Source organism: Heteronotia binoei, chromosome 18 (assembly GCF_032191835.1).
Source record: "Heteronotia binoei isolate CCM8104 ecotype False Entrance Well chromosome 18, APGP_CSIRO_Hbin_v1, whole genome shotgun sequence".
In the NCBI taxonomy this organism is placed as follows: Eukaryota; Metazoa; Chordata; class Lepidosauria; order Squamata; family Gekkonidae; genus Heteronotia; species Heteronotia binoei.
In genome coordinates, this window is record NC_083240.1 from 15,357,132 (window position 1) to 15,372,246 (window position 15,115).

The 15,115-nt window shown below is 46.5% G+C and overlaps 1 protein-coding gene across 2 annotated transcripts in view; it reads left to right on the forward strand.

Annotated features, from left to right (window-relative positions):
* The first annotated feature begins 4,803 nt into the window (after positions 1-4,803).
* TP73 (tumor protein p73) overlaps positions 4,804-15,115 on the forward strand; it is an 82,735-nt gene continuing 72,423 nt past the window's right edge. For both annotated transcript variants that reach the window (XM_060259416.1, XM_060259417.1), the window contains exons 1-2: positions 4,804-4,895; positions 5,018-5,150. In XM_060259416.1, the coding sequence (XP_060115399.1) occupies positions 4,837-4,895; positions 5,018-5,150 (192 nt within the window). In that variant the 5' untranslated portion in view covers positions 4,804-4,836. The remainder of the gene's footprint in view (positions 4,896-5,017; positions 5,151-15,115) is intronic.

A 15,115-nucleotide genomic window follows, 5' to 3' on the forward strand; every position in this document is an offset into this window, starting at 1 on the left:
GGCTGACCCTGTTTAGCTTCTGAGAGGGACGGTGGCTCAGTGGTAGAGCATCTGCTTGGGAAGCAGAAGGTCCCAGGTTCAATCCCTGGCATCTCCAAAAAAAGGTCCAGGCAAATAGGTGTGAAAAACCTCAGCTTGAGACCCTGGAGAGCCGCTGCCAGTCTGAGTAGACAATACTGACTTTGATAGACCGAGGGTCTGATTCAGTATAAGGCAGCTTCATATGTTCATATGAGATCTGATGGGATCAGGTTAGCCTGGCCTATCTAGGTCAGGGCAAAACAAAAACAAAAAGTACTAAAACTGTAAAAAAAAAATTGGCTCAATCCACCCTTGAAGTGGTCAGTATTTGAACTAAGAAGTCCTGAATCGATATCGCCTGATACATTTGGATATTTCTAGGTGAAAACCCTTGAGCCGATAAAACAGGACTAACAATTCGATATATCTAGGTTGATAACCTTGAACCGCATTAAAACAGGATAAAATCAGTTTTGGCCTCCAAGGCCTTCCTCAGTGGTCAAATTCTTGTTTATATATGTGCACTATAACATAATAAATATGTGTTAGTACCAAGGCAGGATGATTATAAATAATTCCAGGTATTCTGCATGGCAAAAGAATTGGGTTGTATGAAGTCTAGCGTAAACTTTTAAACACACACATCTTAAGAATGCAGGTTTAATAGTTCTTTCTGACCGTGGCTATCATAACTCTCCAAGTGTGCATATGTATATCAGCTGGCAACACCGAGACTCTTAAATCTACCACACTGTAACCAGTTCCTCACTTGCGGTTGCCGTGCCCCCCAAGCTTCTGTTTTCCCTGGCTCAAGCAATCAATTCCCCACCAGTTGTTGTGTGGGCATATTTTGATCCGTGGCTCTCTCCAGTTTCCCTTGCAGCTTCTGGATCTCCAAAAAAACAAGAGCAAGAAGCTGCAAAGGGAGTGAGCTGTGGATCAAAATGTGCCTGCGAAGCAACTGATGTGGAATGGAACACTTGGGGAAAGCAGAAGCTTGGGGGCAGAACAACTGCTAGTGAGAAATCAGTCTGTCTCTTCATCAAAATCAAATACATGATTCATTGTCCTTGGGGTTGGAGTGGTTTTGATTGAATGTTTTTGGATAAATGTTGTAATGTAAAGCTAAATTATACACGTTAGTATTTCTCGATTCTTGATTCTACCCTACTAGTAAGTTACCCATTATTAGGTGGAGGAGAGCAGACAGAAAGGCTGACTGTACCTTTCCAAAGCCCTTCTGTGACATCACAGCATCTCAGCCAATAGTGGCCAGAGAGAGGCTATGACAGTCATGGACTGGTGCTGACACCCGCAATATAGGACAATATTAATTACACCTGTCACTTTGGGGCAAGTTTTCAGCAAAGCTACATCAGAGACTGTTCCGGTTGGAGTGGTAATATAATGAATTCTGCAGGGCTTTGTTTCCAGAAACTTGGCCACAGAGGAGCTGAGTGCAAAATCCCCAGGCTGCTGAGAAGCAAGCCACTACCAAGAGAATAAAGAAGGAAAGTGTATGCTCTGTGCTCTTATTTGAATTCATTGTAATCAATTAAGCTCACTGCCATCTTTATGGACTGATGCTCTCTTTTACTTTGATAGCAACAGAGCAGGAACAACATCAGTGAATACTATCTGATACCCCCCACCTCGAATTATTGCATCTCCTTGCTGGGAACAGTTTTTACCAGCTGGTTTCTACATGTTTTACAGGTGCCAAAGTTACACAGCACCTGCCATTTTCTTTTTAAAAAGTATCCAAAACTAACCTTGCAATGAATCATATTTTTAAATTAAATCTCTAGTGCCCGTCATAGCCAAAGGGTGAGACAACTACTTCAAAACACTCCTCTCCTCCCCAGCATGGAAACAGTTAAAAAAATGGAATAATAATAATACTCATAATGTCCCAGATTAGTCCTATGAATAATTGTGCCATTATTTCAGTCTGTAGCACCCAACTAAGTCAAATGATTTTGTGTAGATAACCAATAAAAAGGAAAGAAAGAAAGAAAGAAAGAAAGAAAGAAAGAAAGAAAGAAAGAAAGAAAGAAAGGAAGGAAGGAAGGAAGGAAGGAAGGAAGGAAGGAAGGAAGGAAGGAAGGAAGGAAGGAAGGAAGGAAGGAAAAGGAAGCAAATGCTTTCAGCCAAGCCTAACCACTTTTTCAGAGCCTTGATTTTTTATTTATTCACTCCAAGACTCTCCCTTCTAGCCTCACAGGGTTCTCCATTCAGCTTACATTTGACTAGAACCTCCTGAAATAATAATTAGTTTCCAGCAAAACCAGCAACCACATACTGTAGGTACACTATAAGTAGTCAAATGAACCACTACAGAATTAAAAAAAAACACAATACTATAAAATCTTCCTAACTCCAGAATGGAGCTAAAATCAGTAGATGACAAAGATAATTTTAGATCACACTAAAGCCTGGGTAAATAAACATATACGTTCTCACTGGCAAAGAGTAATTAACAGGTGAAATTCACTGCCACAGGAGGTGGTAGCGACTACAAGCAGAGACAGCTTCAAGAGGGGAACAGATAAACATACAAGAGCAGAGGTCCATCAGTGGCTGTTAGTCGCAAGGTATAGATGGAACACAATGTTTGGGGCAGTGATGATGTGTATTCTTGGTGCTTGGGGGGTAACAGTGGGTGGGCTTCAAGAGTTCTGGCTCTGCTGGTGGACTCCCTGACGGCACCTGGGTTTTTGACCTCTGTGTGACACAGAGTGTTGGACTGGATGGGGTATTCGCCTTATCCAGCATGGCTTCTCTTATGTTCTTAACCTGAAGTTCAGCCATGCAGGCATAAAGTGACAGGAAGGGAGTTCCATAGGGCCACCGCAGCAAAGGCCCTGTCTTATGTGGCCACTCACTTCCAAAGGTGGTGCCCACAGACCTTTGAAAAAAACCAAGGTGTAGTATGTTCTACTGCAAAGCACAGGTGAATAATGAGATCCAGTCCCAGTAGTAAATTATGAATTGGCAAATGAAAAGGAAAGGAGGGACAAATACTTTGGGCAGTGATCCAAGAACTCTCAGTTTCCAAGAAGCCCGTGCATGATAGCGTCAAATCTGCAGAGTCATACCTGTTCAACAGCTTTGCTTTTGCTGACTAATCAGCAACAGGGAATGGTCCATGTTAGTCACATGATGTCATGTGCTACTGAATCAGACAATCAAGGTCAGTATTGTCAGTCTGTCAGCAAGTCTCCAGGACTTCAGGCAAAGGCCTTTCAAAACTGCCCGGTCCTTTTACTTGGAGATGTCAGGGGTTGAACCTGGGAACTTCTGTGTGCCAGGCAGGTACTCTGCCACTGAGCCACAGTCCTTCCCCTGTCTTTGGACTGGATCTTGATTCAAGATGGTAAAACAGGATAAGTAATCCTGGCTGTAATTTAGGGGTGCCAACTCTGGACTGAGAAATTCTGGGAGATTTGGGGGTGAAGTTTGGGGAGGGTGGAGTTTAGGTGCAATGCCATAGAGTTCACCCTCCAAAGCAGCCATTTTCTCCATGTGAACTGATCTCTGTTGTCATTCTGGGAAAACTTAAGCACCCAGCTGGAAATCGGGAGCCCTAAATATGATGCCCCGCTTACTTTGAAGTTCATTGATTTTGCTTCTTTTCAAAGGGCATAACAAACATTGTGAGTTACCAGGGTTATTAGAGACAGTCCCTATTTTCTGAAACGTGTCCTTAGCAAATAACTTTCTATATTTTGGCCTTTGGGGATATTGCCACTATAGTTGTCTCTCTCTTCTGATCTTGGATTGCAATAAACTATGGATTGATTGATAGTCATCACTCTTTAGATTTCTACTCCCTCTCCAGAGTCTCTACACAGTTACATATTGGAGCAGGAAATGGATTTACTGTGCTTCAAATGTTCATGTACATGAAGGATCTGAACATCAGGCCTAGTGGGTAGAATCAGTCATACAAACACTCCTTCAGAATGAAATACCAGGGAGGGGGCTTTTGAGTCCTGCCATTCAGAAATTATGCCCCTGATTTTCCCACAAAATAGCAGTGTTTCCAGGAGGTGCGCATTCCAGACTGAAAAACAATTGTCGCATAACTTATGTCACGTCCATTGATATTATCAATAATGTATACATGCTACAGCCTTAGGAGTGTTGAATCATCATTCTGCAAGAAGGGACTGAGGGCTCTCTAGTCAAGAATTCTCAGCCTTCTCACCAAACTACACTTCCCAGGATTCCTTGAGAGAAGCCATCCTGGTTACACTGGAATTTTAAAAAAGATGCATGTAGTTTGGTGTAGATCAGTTGTGGTTGTGCCATCATTGATGGACCTCTGGTCAGTTTCTAGTGGACCACCTAAGGTTAACTGATGGTTAGAATTTTTGCAAAACATAGACGGCTTCTTTGATCTGATTCAGTGGAACACTACTGATGCTTGTAAATGCATTAAGGATTGTTTTAGCACAGAATAGGCAGGGTTTTTTTTTGGAGCAGGAACTCCTTTGCATATTAGGCCACACACCCCTGATGTAGCCAATCCTCCATGAGCTTACAGGGCTCTTATTCCAAGGCCTACTATAAGCTCCAGGAGGATTGGCTCCATCAGGGGTGTGTGGCCTAACAGGCAAAGGAGTTCTTGCTACAAAAAAAGCCCTGGGTATATCCTAAGTAGCTTCATAAATTTAACCCATACTCGTAGGGTGTTTAAAAAATTCAGCCCATTTGAGTCTAGAGAAACCCTTAGTGTTGAAAGTTGTGGCTAAACTTATTCCCTTCCCTTTTAGGGCCATTCATCCTTCATCAGATTCTCCTGCTCTGAAGATGTCCCAGTCTTCCTCAGTTGATGAAGGCACTACGTTTGAACATCTTTGGAGCACCCTGTAAGTGTTAACCTTTCAGTGACTTTGTTTATGTGAGTGCTAGCACAGAGGGACTACATTTGTCTTTATTGTAAGAAGACCCAGTGTGCTAAATGTATGCCATCTTTTTTTTTATTATGCAGGGAGCCTGACAGTACCTATTTTGACCTCCCCCAGTCTGGTCACTCTGGTCACTCTGGGTGTAGCGAAGTCTCCAACAGCACAGAAGTCACCATGGATGTCTTTCAGATGAGAAGCATGAATGATTCGGTCATGGTAAGCGGCTTTAAAGAAGGCGCGAGGAACATCTATGTCTCTTGGATCAGGCTGCAGCACAAAGAGGTGTAGAATGGACTTGACGAAAGTTCAGATTGAACGTGGGGGTGGGGGATTAGAAATATGAATGGTCCTTTATGTCAAAATGCCTGCAAGCAGAAAAATTTCAGAGCATGTAGAGACCTGGGTGGCAACCTTTATCCCTGATAAGCAAGGGCATGTTGTTGGGTTTTTTTTAACTTGCAAGGAACTGGTTTTTTTAAATGGGGGCAATTAAAAACGGTGCCGTCCAGCTGCATTCTGCTTATATAGATTGGACATAAGAATATGTGAGCGCTGTTCAGGTTGCGATCAGAAAGAGAAGTGAGGTCTAGGAGAATGCCTTTTCCACGTCAGATAAGCTACTGTCATGCTCTTTAGATGTGTCAGGACCCAAATTGTCTTGTTACATTGATTAGGTTTTAACTGTTGTTTTTATGTCGTTTTTAGAATGTTGTGAGCCACCCTGAGCCCATTTTGGGAAAGGGCGGAATAGAAATTGCCCAAACAAACAAACAGATAGGGCTGCCAACCTCCAGGTGGTAATAAACCGTGAAAAGTAACTAATGCAAATGTGTACAAATGTTCAAAAAGTCTATATTTTTTCCCTCATGTCTCAGGGTATTGCTACGGAGTCTTGACTGAGACATGAGAAAAAGATATATATGCTTTTTGAACGTTTGTACTCATGTGTATCAGTTATTTTTCATGGTTTATTTTCAGCTTTCGCCCTTTTCCGTGATTCTCTTGTGGTTGCAAACTCCAGGAGATCTCCTGGATTACAGCTGAACTCTAGGCTACAGAGATTAGTTCCCCTGGAGAAAATGGCTGCTTTGGAAGATGAACTCTATGGCATTCTACCCCACTGAAACCACGCCCCTCCCCAAACCCCACCTTTCTCAGGCTCCACCCCCCAAATCTCCAGGTATTTCCCAATCCATAGCTGGCATCCCTGCCCACTAATACAGGTCCATGCTTAGTGACAGCGAAAGTCAAGTGCAGTTTTGGATGCTTAGTTCCTTTGAACTTGGATCTGACTTTTGGAAATGGACTCTGGTGCTTATAACCTCATAACCACAGACCTCATCCTCTTGCAACAGAGAGTGTTTTAGAAATCTATTCTTCCCCATTTTGTGTTTGGATTCATAGGACGGCCAACCTTCAGGTGGGACCTGAGTAAGGTTGCCAAGTCTCCTTGCCCGTCTGGTAGGGAGATTTGAGGGGGGGGGGCGTGTTCTGGAGGTGGCGGAGACATCAGGCAGGTATACTCTGGCATTTGGGTGAAACTCTATGGTTTTTCACCTTCAAAACCATAGTTTGTCCAAATACCAGAACGTTTCTGTGAGACATCCCCAATGTGATTATGTCACTTTCAGGTGACCTTCTCATGTTGGGGATGACATATGGTGACATCCAGGGGCAGAATTCTAGCAGGAGCTCCTTTGCATATTAGGCCACACACCCCTGATGTAGCCAATCCTCCAAGAGCTTACAAGGCTCTTCAGGGGTGTATGGCCTAATATGCATCAGGGGTGTGTGGCCTTAATATGCAAAGGAGCTCCTGCTAGAAGTCCACCTCTGGTGACATCCCTGTTTAGCGGAAGGGTTTTCCCTGCTGGCCAACTGGTCTGCAGCAGAGAGGAGCTCCCAAAACCTTGGGATCCCCTACTGGGACCTGGGGACTGGCATCTCTAGACCTGACATCTGCCAGGATTACTGTTGATCTGCAGACAACAGAGATCAGTTCCCCTGGAGAAGGTGTCTGTTTGGAGGTGGACTCCATTGCATTATACCTACTGAGGTCCCTCCCCTCCCCAAACCCAGTCCCCCCCCCCAGCTCTACCCCCAAATTTCCAGGAATTTCCCAACCCAAGTTGGCAACCCTAATGAATTACAAGTGACTTGATTTCCTAAGAGTACGTTTATTTGTACTCAGAACTGCTTTTCTTAGTTATCTCTTTAGCTATATGCATCAGCACAAGTCTTGGTCCTCTCCCAAGAGACAGCCTTTCAAGTGTTTGAAAAGCAGTCTTCCGTCCTTTAGCTAAATAAATGCAGTTCCTTCAACTTTTCCTCATAGGAGTAGCTTTCTAGACCCTCTGCCCTCTGCACAGCCTTCCTCTGACCCGTTTCTAGTTTATTTACACCCTTCTTAAAGTGCAGCACCCAGGACCAAACACAGTTCTCCAAAAGAGGTCTAAACTGGCATTGCATAAAGTGGCACTTTTGGATTCTAGCTTTGTGGTCTGAGCTTGGGACTGCTGGCAAAGCGTGTGTTCTATAACCCAGCAACCAACCTCCCTCCAGTTTTTAATACTTTCCAATCTTCCTGCTGAGAGATCCCCAACCAACTTCCATAGAAACCGAAAGGGATCTCTGGGACACAGTTTGAAATCACCGCTCTAAGAGAAACAGGCTTCTCGCTGGCCATCTCCCCCCTTCTGAGGCTCTCATTGAGCTTTCAACACACCACACCACATCCTTCCTGTGGACCCAAAAGAGGGTGTGAATATGCGTGGAGCAAAGCCACGGGCTTTGATGGCCATCAACGTTCCCTCTAAGCTGCAGAGTCTTGTGAGCAAAAATTCTACTTTGTGAGCTACTAGTATTAAAGTTGTGAGCTAGTGGCATTAAAATTGTGAGCTCCTGCATAAATTATTGTGTTCTGGGGCCATCCTTCCTGAGCTAAGACAAAAATGTGTGAGCTGAAGGCGAAAAATCTGTGAGCTAGCTCATGCTAACTCAGCTTAGAGGGAACACTGATGGCCACCTAAAACAGACTCTCCTCCAGCATAGGAATTGTGTGTCGGGTGCCTGCCCTGACAAGCAAAATGCAAAAGTTCTGCAATTCAGCACACAGCAGGTGGAGCACGTCCCCCACGGGAAAGCAGGGCATATAGGTTTCCACAGGTATGCAGTCACCGTGTATGGAACACAGGCTCATGCCTGCACTGGCTGGGAGTGATCGCAAGCTTTCCCTCCCAAAGTCCAGAGAGTCCAATGTGCGGTTTCTAACGACAGCCAGCCAGAGGCCTCTGGAAGCTCATGAGTAGGCTGATCACACACTCTGAATAATGCACTTCCAACTGGGTTTTGCCAGTTCGCAGAGTAAAAATCCAGCTGGAAAGTGCATTGAAAGTGGATTGAAAGTGCATGATTTAGTGTGTGTGATCTCAGGCAAGCAGACTGATGAGCAGGGTTTTTTTTGGGGGGGGGGTAGAAGCAGCCCAGCAAGAACTTATTTGCATATTAAGCCACACCCCCTGACAAAACTATTGCCGCACACAGGGCTTTGGGGTAGAAAAAGCCCAGCAGGAACTCATTTGCATAGTAGGCCACACTCCCTGACATCACAATAGTTTTACACAGGGCTTTTTGTAGGAAAAGCCCCACAAGAACTCATTTGCATATTGGGCCACACCCCCTGGTGCCAAGCCAGCCGGAACTACGTTCCTGTGCGTTCCTGCTTTAAAAAAAAAAAGCCCTGGTCCCTAGCATCTGATATCCAGAGGTATGGTGGTCTCCCATTCAAATCCCAGCCATTCAGATACTTCCCTGGTGGTCTCCTATTCAAATACTAGCCAGGGCTGCCTTGGTTGCTTAGTTTTGTAGATCTGATGCGATTGGGCTAGCCTGGGCCATTCACGTCAGGGCCTTGGAAGCATCCAGTGGGACAATCCCACAACTCCAACATACCTTTTACTAAAAAGAACAAACATCTCCTTGGCTATCGAATCAGCGAGTGGCAAGTGATAGCGCAGCCAACGCATGCAAGCGTGCAACAAGTAGGGACGTGCCTGCAAGGACCTGTAATCAGGAAGGTGGGGGGAGGGGCCCGCACCATGCTCCTTGGCATACAAACAGGGGTGTCGCAAGCCTGACCCTGAGTTTCATCTGTGCAGTGTTGGAAGCTACAGGGAGGTTAGAAGAAGAAGATATTGGATTTATATCCCGCCCTCCGCTCCGAATCTCAGAGCGGCTCACAATCTCCTTTACCTTCCTCCCCCACAACAGACACCCTGTGAGGTGGGTGGGGCTGGAGAGGGCTCTCACAGCAGCTGCCCTTTCAAAGACAACCTCTACCAGAGCTATGGCTGATTCAAGGCCATTCCAGCAGGTGCAAGTGGAGGAGTGGGGAATCAAACCCGGTTCTCTCAGATAAGAGTCCATGCCCTTAACCACTACACCAAACTATCTCTCCAAACTTAGCTTGCCAAGGCCAGTGAGAGATTGGCTGCGATCACACACACTAAATAATGCACCTTCTCTCCACTTTTAATGCACTTTCCAGCTGGATTTTACTGTATGAAGTGGCAAAATCCAGTTGGAAAGTGCACTGAAAGTACATTATTTAGTGTGTGTGATCGTAGCCATTGTGGAGCAATTGTGGAGCAATTGGATTTATATCTCACCCTCCACTCCGAATCTCAGAGCAGCTCACAATCTCCTTTATCTTCCTTCCCCACAACAGACACCCTGTGAGGTGGGTGGGGCTGAGAGAGCTCTCCCACAAGCTGCCCTTTCAAGGACAACCTCTGCTAGAGCTCTGGCTGACCCAAGACCATGCCAGCAGGTGCAAGTGGAGGAGTGGGGAATCAAACCCAGTTCTCCCAGATAAGAGTCCGCGCACTTAACCGCTACACCAAACTGGCTCTCCAAACTTAGCTTGTGCACTAGATTCAAGTCCAGCAGCACCTTAAAGGCCAACCAGATTTCCAGGGCATAACCCCTGGGGAGTCAAAGCTCCCTTCCAGGCACTTATGGAGCAGTTGTGTTTTTGCAACCTGACTTCTTGGCTTTAAAGACACTGCAGGGCAGGTTATTTCCAAGTAAAGAATGCTGCAAATAGGGCTGAATCTTCAGCAAGGTGTCGTGGAAAGGCTCAGTCAGGGCCTCGAACTGTCCTCCTTGGAGGGCACTTTCACACATGCTAAATAATACAGTTTCATTCGGCTTCAGCAACTGCTTGCAAGTGGATTTTGCCGTTTCACACAGCAAAGTGCACTGAAAGTGTTATTTAGCATATGTAAAAGTGCCTGGAGAAGAGCTTTGCAAGGCAGGACGTGGCTGTTGATATCATCCCCACGTCCATTGAACAAGGGGTTAGAAGAAGGACATAGCTTGCCTCAGATCAAGCTGAGGAATCACTGTGTTCAAATGGAACCAGAAGTGCGGTCTTGTCAATTGCATTTCTTAAACTGAGGGTCTTCAGTTTTTCTAGGACCAGGACTAGGATTGCTAACCAGCTAACCCTTAGGGTTGCTACGTCCAATTCAAGACATATCTTGGGACTTTGGGGGTGGAGCCAGGAGGCTTTGGGGGTGGAGTCAGGAGGCTTTGGGGGTGGAGCCAGGAGAAAGGTTATTTCCAAGTAAAGAATGCTGCAAATGGGGCTGAATCTTCAGCAAGGTGTCGTGGAAAGGCAAGCACAGTTGAACTCCAAAGATAGTTCTGGCCATCACATTTCAAGGGACCGCACACCTTTGAAATGCCTTCCCTCCATTGGAAATAATGAAGGATGGGGGCACCTTATTTTGGGGCTTATAGAATTGGACCCCATGGTCCAATCTTTTTGAAACTTGGAGGATGTTTTGAGGAGAAGCACTGGATGCTATGCTGCAAATTTGGTGCCTCTACCTCAATAAAACAGCCTCCCAGAGCCCCAGATACCCGCAGATCAATGGGAATCGGTCTCCATAGGGAATAATGGAGTGCCCAGCAGACAGTTCCCTCCCCCACACCCTGCTTTCTGATGACCCTGAAGTGGGGAAAAGGCCTCCAAATTGGGGGATCCCCTGCCCTCAACTGGGGATTGGCAACCCTACTGCCCCTTTAGTAGAGACCTCTGATGTAGAAATGGGCCAGTGAGATTTTCATGACGTGAAGGTAACATCACGTGTAAGTTAGGTCCCATTAAGCCTCCACTAAAGGGGCAGGACGTTCCCTCCCCCCCCCCGGCTCTTGGCACCTTGATGCAAGACCCCACCTGGCAGAGGTTGTCCTTGAAAGGGCAGCTGCTGTGAGAGCCCTCTCCAGCCCCACCCACCTCACAAGGTGTCTGTTGTGGGGGAGGAAGGTAAAGGAGATTGTGAGCCGCTCTGAGACTCTGAAATTCAGAGTGGAGGGCAGGATATGAATCCAATATCTTCTTCTTCTTCTTTATGGCCCAAGGGCAGCAACTTGAAGAACAAACCCATCGCAGGAAGTCACGTGGCAGAGTTTTGATGGGGGACGTGCTGGTTTTGGAAGGCAGAACGTTTGGCAGGTGTTGATTTATGAGCCTTGGATGTGGGGGATGGGTGGGAATTGAGGCTGTTTAGCAGAAGGGATTGAGAAACTGAAGGGGATGCTGAGCCTGGCCTGGTCAATGGAGAAGGGGCTGATGCTGGGGCTAGGAGCGCATTCCTTAGGTGTATCTTGTTTGTAAGCTGGCTGCTTATTTAGGCTGCACCACACTCTTGTAACTTCCAACTTGGACTACTGTTTGGACTCAGCTGCTGAGAACAAGTAGCTGCAGTGGTGTGTCATTTGTACCTGGTTGCTTCTGGGACCCAATTCCAATTGCTGGCTATTATCTTCAAAGCCCTTCAAGGCCCAGGACCCTAGTACTTCCAGAACTTGGGTTGCCAGACCCCTCACTGGTGGTGGGGATCCCTTGCAGCCAGAAGCCATTTTTGCTGTCGAGTTCCCCCCCTCAAATACCAGAGCGTCACAGCCTAGACCAGGGGTGTCAAACTCATTTGTTATGAGGGCCAGATCTGACATAAATGAGACCTTGGAGGGCCGGGCGATGCTAGGCTGGGCCGGGCTGTGTGTGTTCCCTTTAGGCAGCAGAGATAGAAACTTTATAAAGGACACAGACAATCACAATTAAAGAGGAGGAGCCTCAGCCAATGGAGAATGGAGCCTCAGCCAATGGAGAAATAGGGGTTTTGCTCTGTAGCTCCTGTGATTGAGCAAGCCTGGCAAAGCAAGCTGTTATGCAGAAGGAAGCAAGAGAGAGAAAGAAGGAAGCAGATGACAGTCAGTTGCTCGGGGGCCTGATAGGAGCCCTCTGAGGGCCTGATTCAGCCCCAGGCCAGATGTTTGATACCCCTGGCCTAGACTGCCGGATTGACTTTTGTGGACTTGTGCAATTAAAAATTTGAGCCATGGTTCCGACTCATTGAGGGTGATTTGAAAAAAGAGAGAGCCTCTTGAAACATGCTGTTTTAGATACAAAGCCCGGGAAAGGCATGTCATCACCTGTTATCATCACCATTTATCAAGCAGTGCTGGAAACACATCTGTGAAATTGACCAGAGCCTGAGATGGACTATTTTTTTTGTTAGAGACCTGTCACCTAGAGATCAGCTGTAATTCCAGGAGGTCTCCGGGCCCCGCTTGGAGGTTGCCATCCCTAGCAGAAGGCCCAGTCCTTGGGATTGATGTCCCAGAACTGGTGCAGAGGGCACTGTCACTTGCTGCATTCAGGAAGGTGTGTGAATCAGTTTTATTTCATTGGATGGAGAGTCAACTTTTGGCAGTTCCGGCTGCATCTTGTGTGTTGTTTTTATTTTGTGGATGGACGATTACCTTGTTGTTGTGTATTCACAACTCGTTGCTGCTTTGCTAGTTGCCACAAGGATATAGATATTTAAACAAATGAGTGAACACAGGATTCACTGGTGCCCGGATTGGGGCTTTGAGAAAATAAAATAACCAAGGCACCCTGATAAGGCTACCAATTCTGCGTTGGGAAATTCCTGGAGATTTGGGGGTGGAGTCTGGGAAGGGCGGGGTTTACAGAGGGGAGGGACCTCAGCAGCCTGTAATGCAAAAATCCAACACTCCAAAGGAGCTATTTTTTCCCATGAGAACTGCTCTCTGAAGTCTGAAGATCTGTTGTAATTCTGGAAGATCTCCAGGCCCCACCTGGAGGTTGGCAGTTGTACAACCAGATGGAGCTAGGCAACCCTAGCTGAAGCTGTGAGCAGTGAGCCAGATGTGAGCACCAGATGAGCCAGATGTGAGCACCAGGGGGCTGTCTTGCCCAGCCTCCTTTGCATAAAAACTCTCCACCAGTCTGCCCAATGGGTGGCTTGAAGATCATTAGGATGTAGATGGAGCTGCTTGTTTATATCAGCAACACATGCTGGCAGATGCCCTGTGCAGAATCAGGGCTATTAAACTTGACCCCCAAATAATATAAATGATCACAGGTTCACACCATGTTTCTGGATGCATGCATGCTCGAAGGGTGTTTCTTCAAGGTTCGTAAAGGTCTGTAAATGGTGCAAAGTTGGAGCAAGCAAATTTTTGCCATTTCATTAAAAAAAAACATTTGCATCTATTTTTGCCGGTGGTTTTGGGCCTCTGCTTTTCACTGTTGGTTGCCTAGATAAGGCTACCAATTCTGGGTTGGGAAATTCCTGGAGATTTGGGGGTGGAGTCTGGGAAGGGCAGGGTTTACAGAGGGGAGGGACCTCAGCAGCCTGTAATGCAAAAATCCAACACTCCAAAGGAGCTACTTTTTCCCCATGAAAACTGCTCTGAAGTCTGAAGATCTGTTGTAATTCTGGAAGATCTCCAGGCCCCACCTGGAGGTTGGCAGTTGTGCAACCAGATGGAGCTAGGGATGCCAGCCTCCAGGTGGGACCTGGGATTCCCCTGGAATTACAGCTGATCTCCAAACCACAGAGATTAGTTGCCCTGGAGAAAAGGGATGCTTTGGAGGGCGGACTCTCTGGCATTGTCCCCCGCTGAGGTCCCTGTCTTCTCAAGGTTCCATCTCCAAATCTCCAGGAGTTTCCCAATTTGGAGCTGGCAACCCTACTTCTCTAGCCCCCGCCTGCTGACCTGGGGGTACCTGGCAACCCTAGCTGAAGCCGTGAGCAGTGAGCCAGATGTGAGCACCAGGGGGCTGTCTTGCCCAGCCTCCTTTGCATAAAAACTCTCCACCGATCTGCTCAATGGGGGGCTTGAAGATCATTAGGATGTGGACGGAGCTGCTTGTTTATATCAGCAACACATGCTGGCAGATGCCCTGTGCAGAATCAGGGCTATTAAACTTGAACCCCAAATAATATAAATGACCACAGGTTCACACCACTTTTCTGGATGCATGCATGCTCGGAGGGTGTTTCTTAAAGGTTCGTAAAGGTCTGTAAATGGCTCAAAGTTGGAGCAAGCAAATTTTTGCCATTTCATTTTTTTTTTTCTAAATTGCATTTATTTTTGCCAGTGTTTTTGGGCCTCTGCTTTTCACTGTTGGTTGCCTAGAGTTGTCTGGTACTGTGTTTCCATGTTGCATGGCTTTATATGCAGTTTTGATGGTATGTACAGTGTATATATATGCACAGGGAACTACCGTTACCTTTTTGACTTTGGTAGATCAAGGGTTTAATTTACTTTCTGCACTTAGTGCGGTGGATCCAATGCCTCTTTTCCATTTTTGGCTCCCAGCCCTGTTTTTGAAGCATGATGCTGAAATGTGGGGTGTTGGGAAATCAGCAGATGGAGAGATGCATCCCCCTGCCTCCTGACTGGCTTCTGTTCTTCCCTCTCCTGACCCTGAATCTTGTGTTCATGCTGGTCAACTCCAAAACTAGGCAAAAGCCTGGCCCTCCAGTGGTAGGCTTGCCAACCTCCAGGTGGGGGCTGGAGATCTCCTGGAATTATAACTGATCTCTAGATGGCAATGGTCAGTTTCCCTGGAGAAAATGGCTGCAATGGAAGGGAGACTCTCTGGATTTGTACCCTGCTGAATCTCTCCCTTCCCCCAAACTGCACCCTCCCCAAGCTCCACCTTTCAAATCTTCAGGAATTTCCTAGCCCAGACTTGGCAACTCTATCCATGGGTCCAGATGTTGAAGGGTTCCAGATGTTGAAGGGTCAAGGGCCCTCATCACTGGGCCAGACTAGGGTTGCCAGGTCTGACTCAGGAA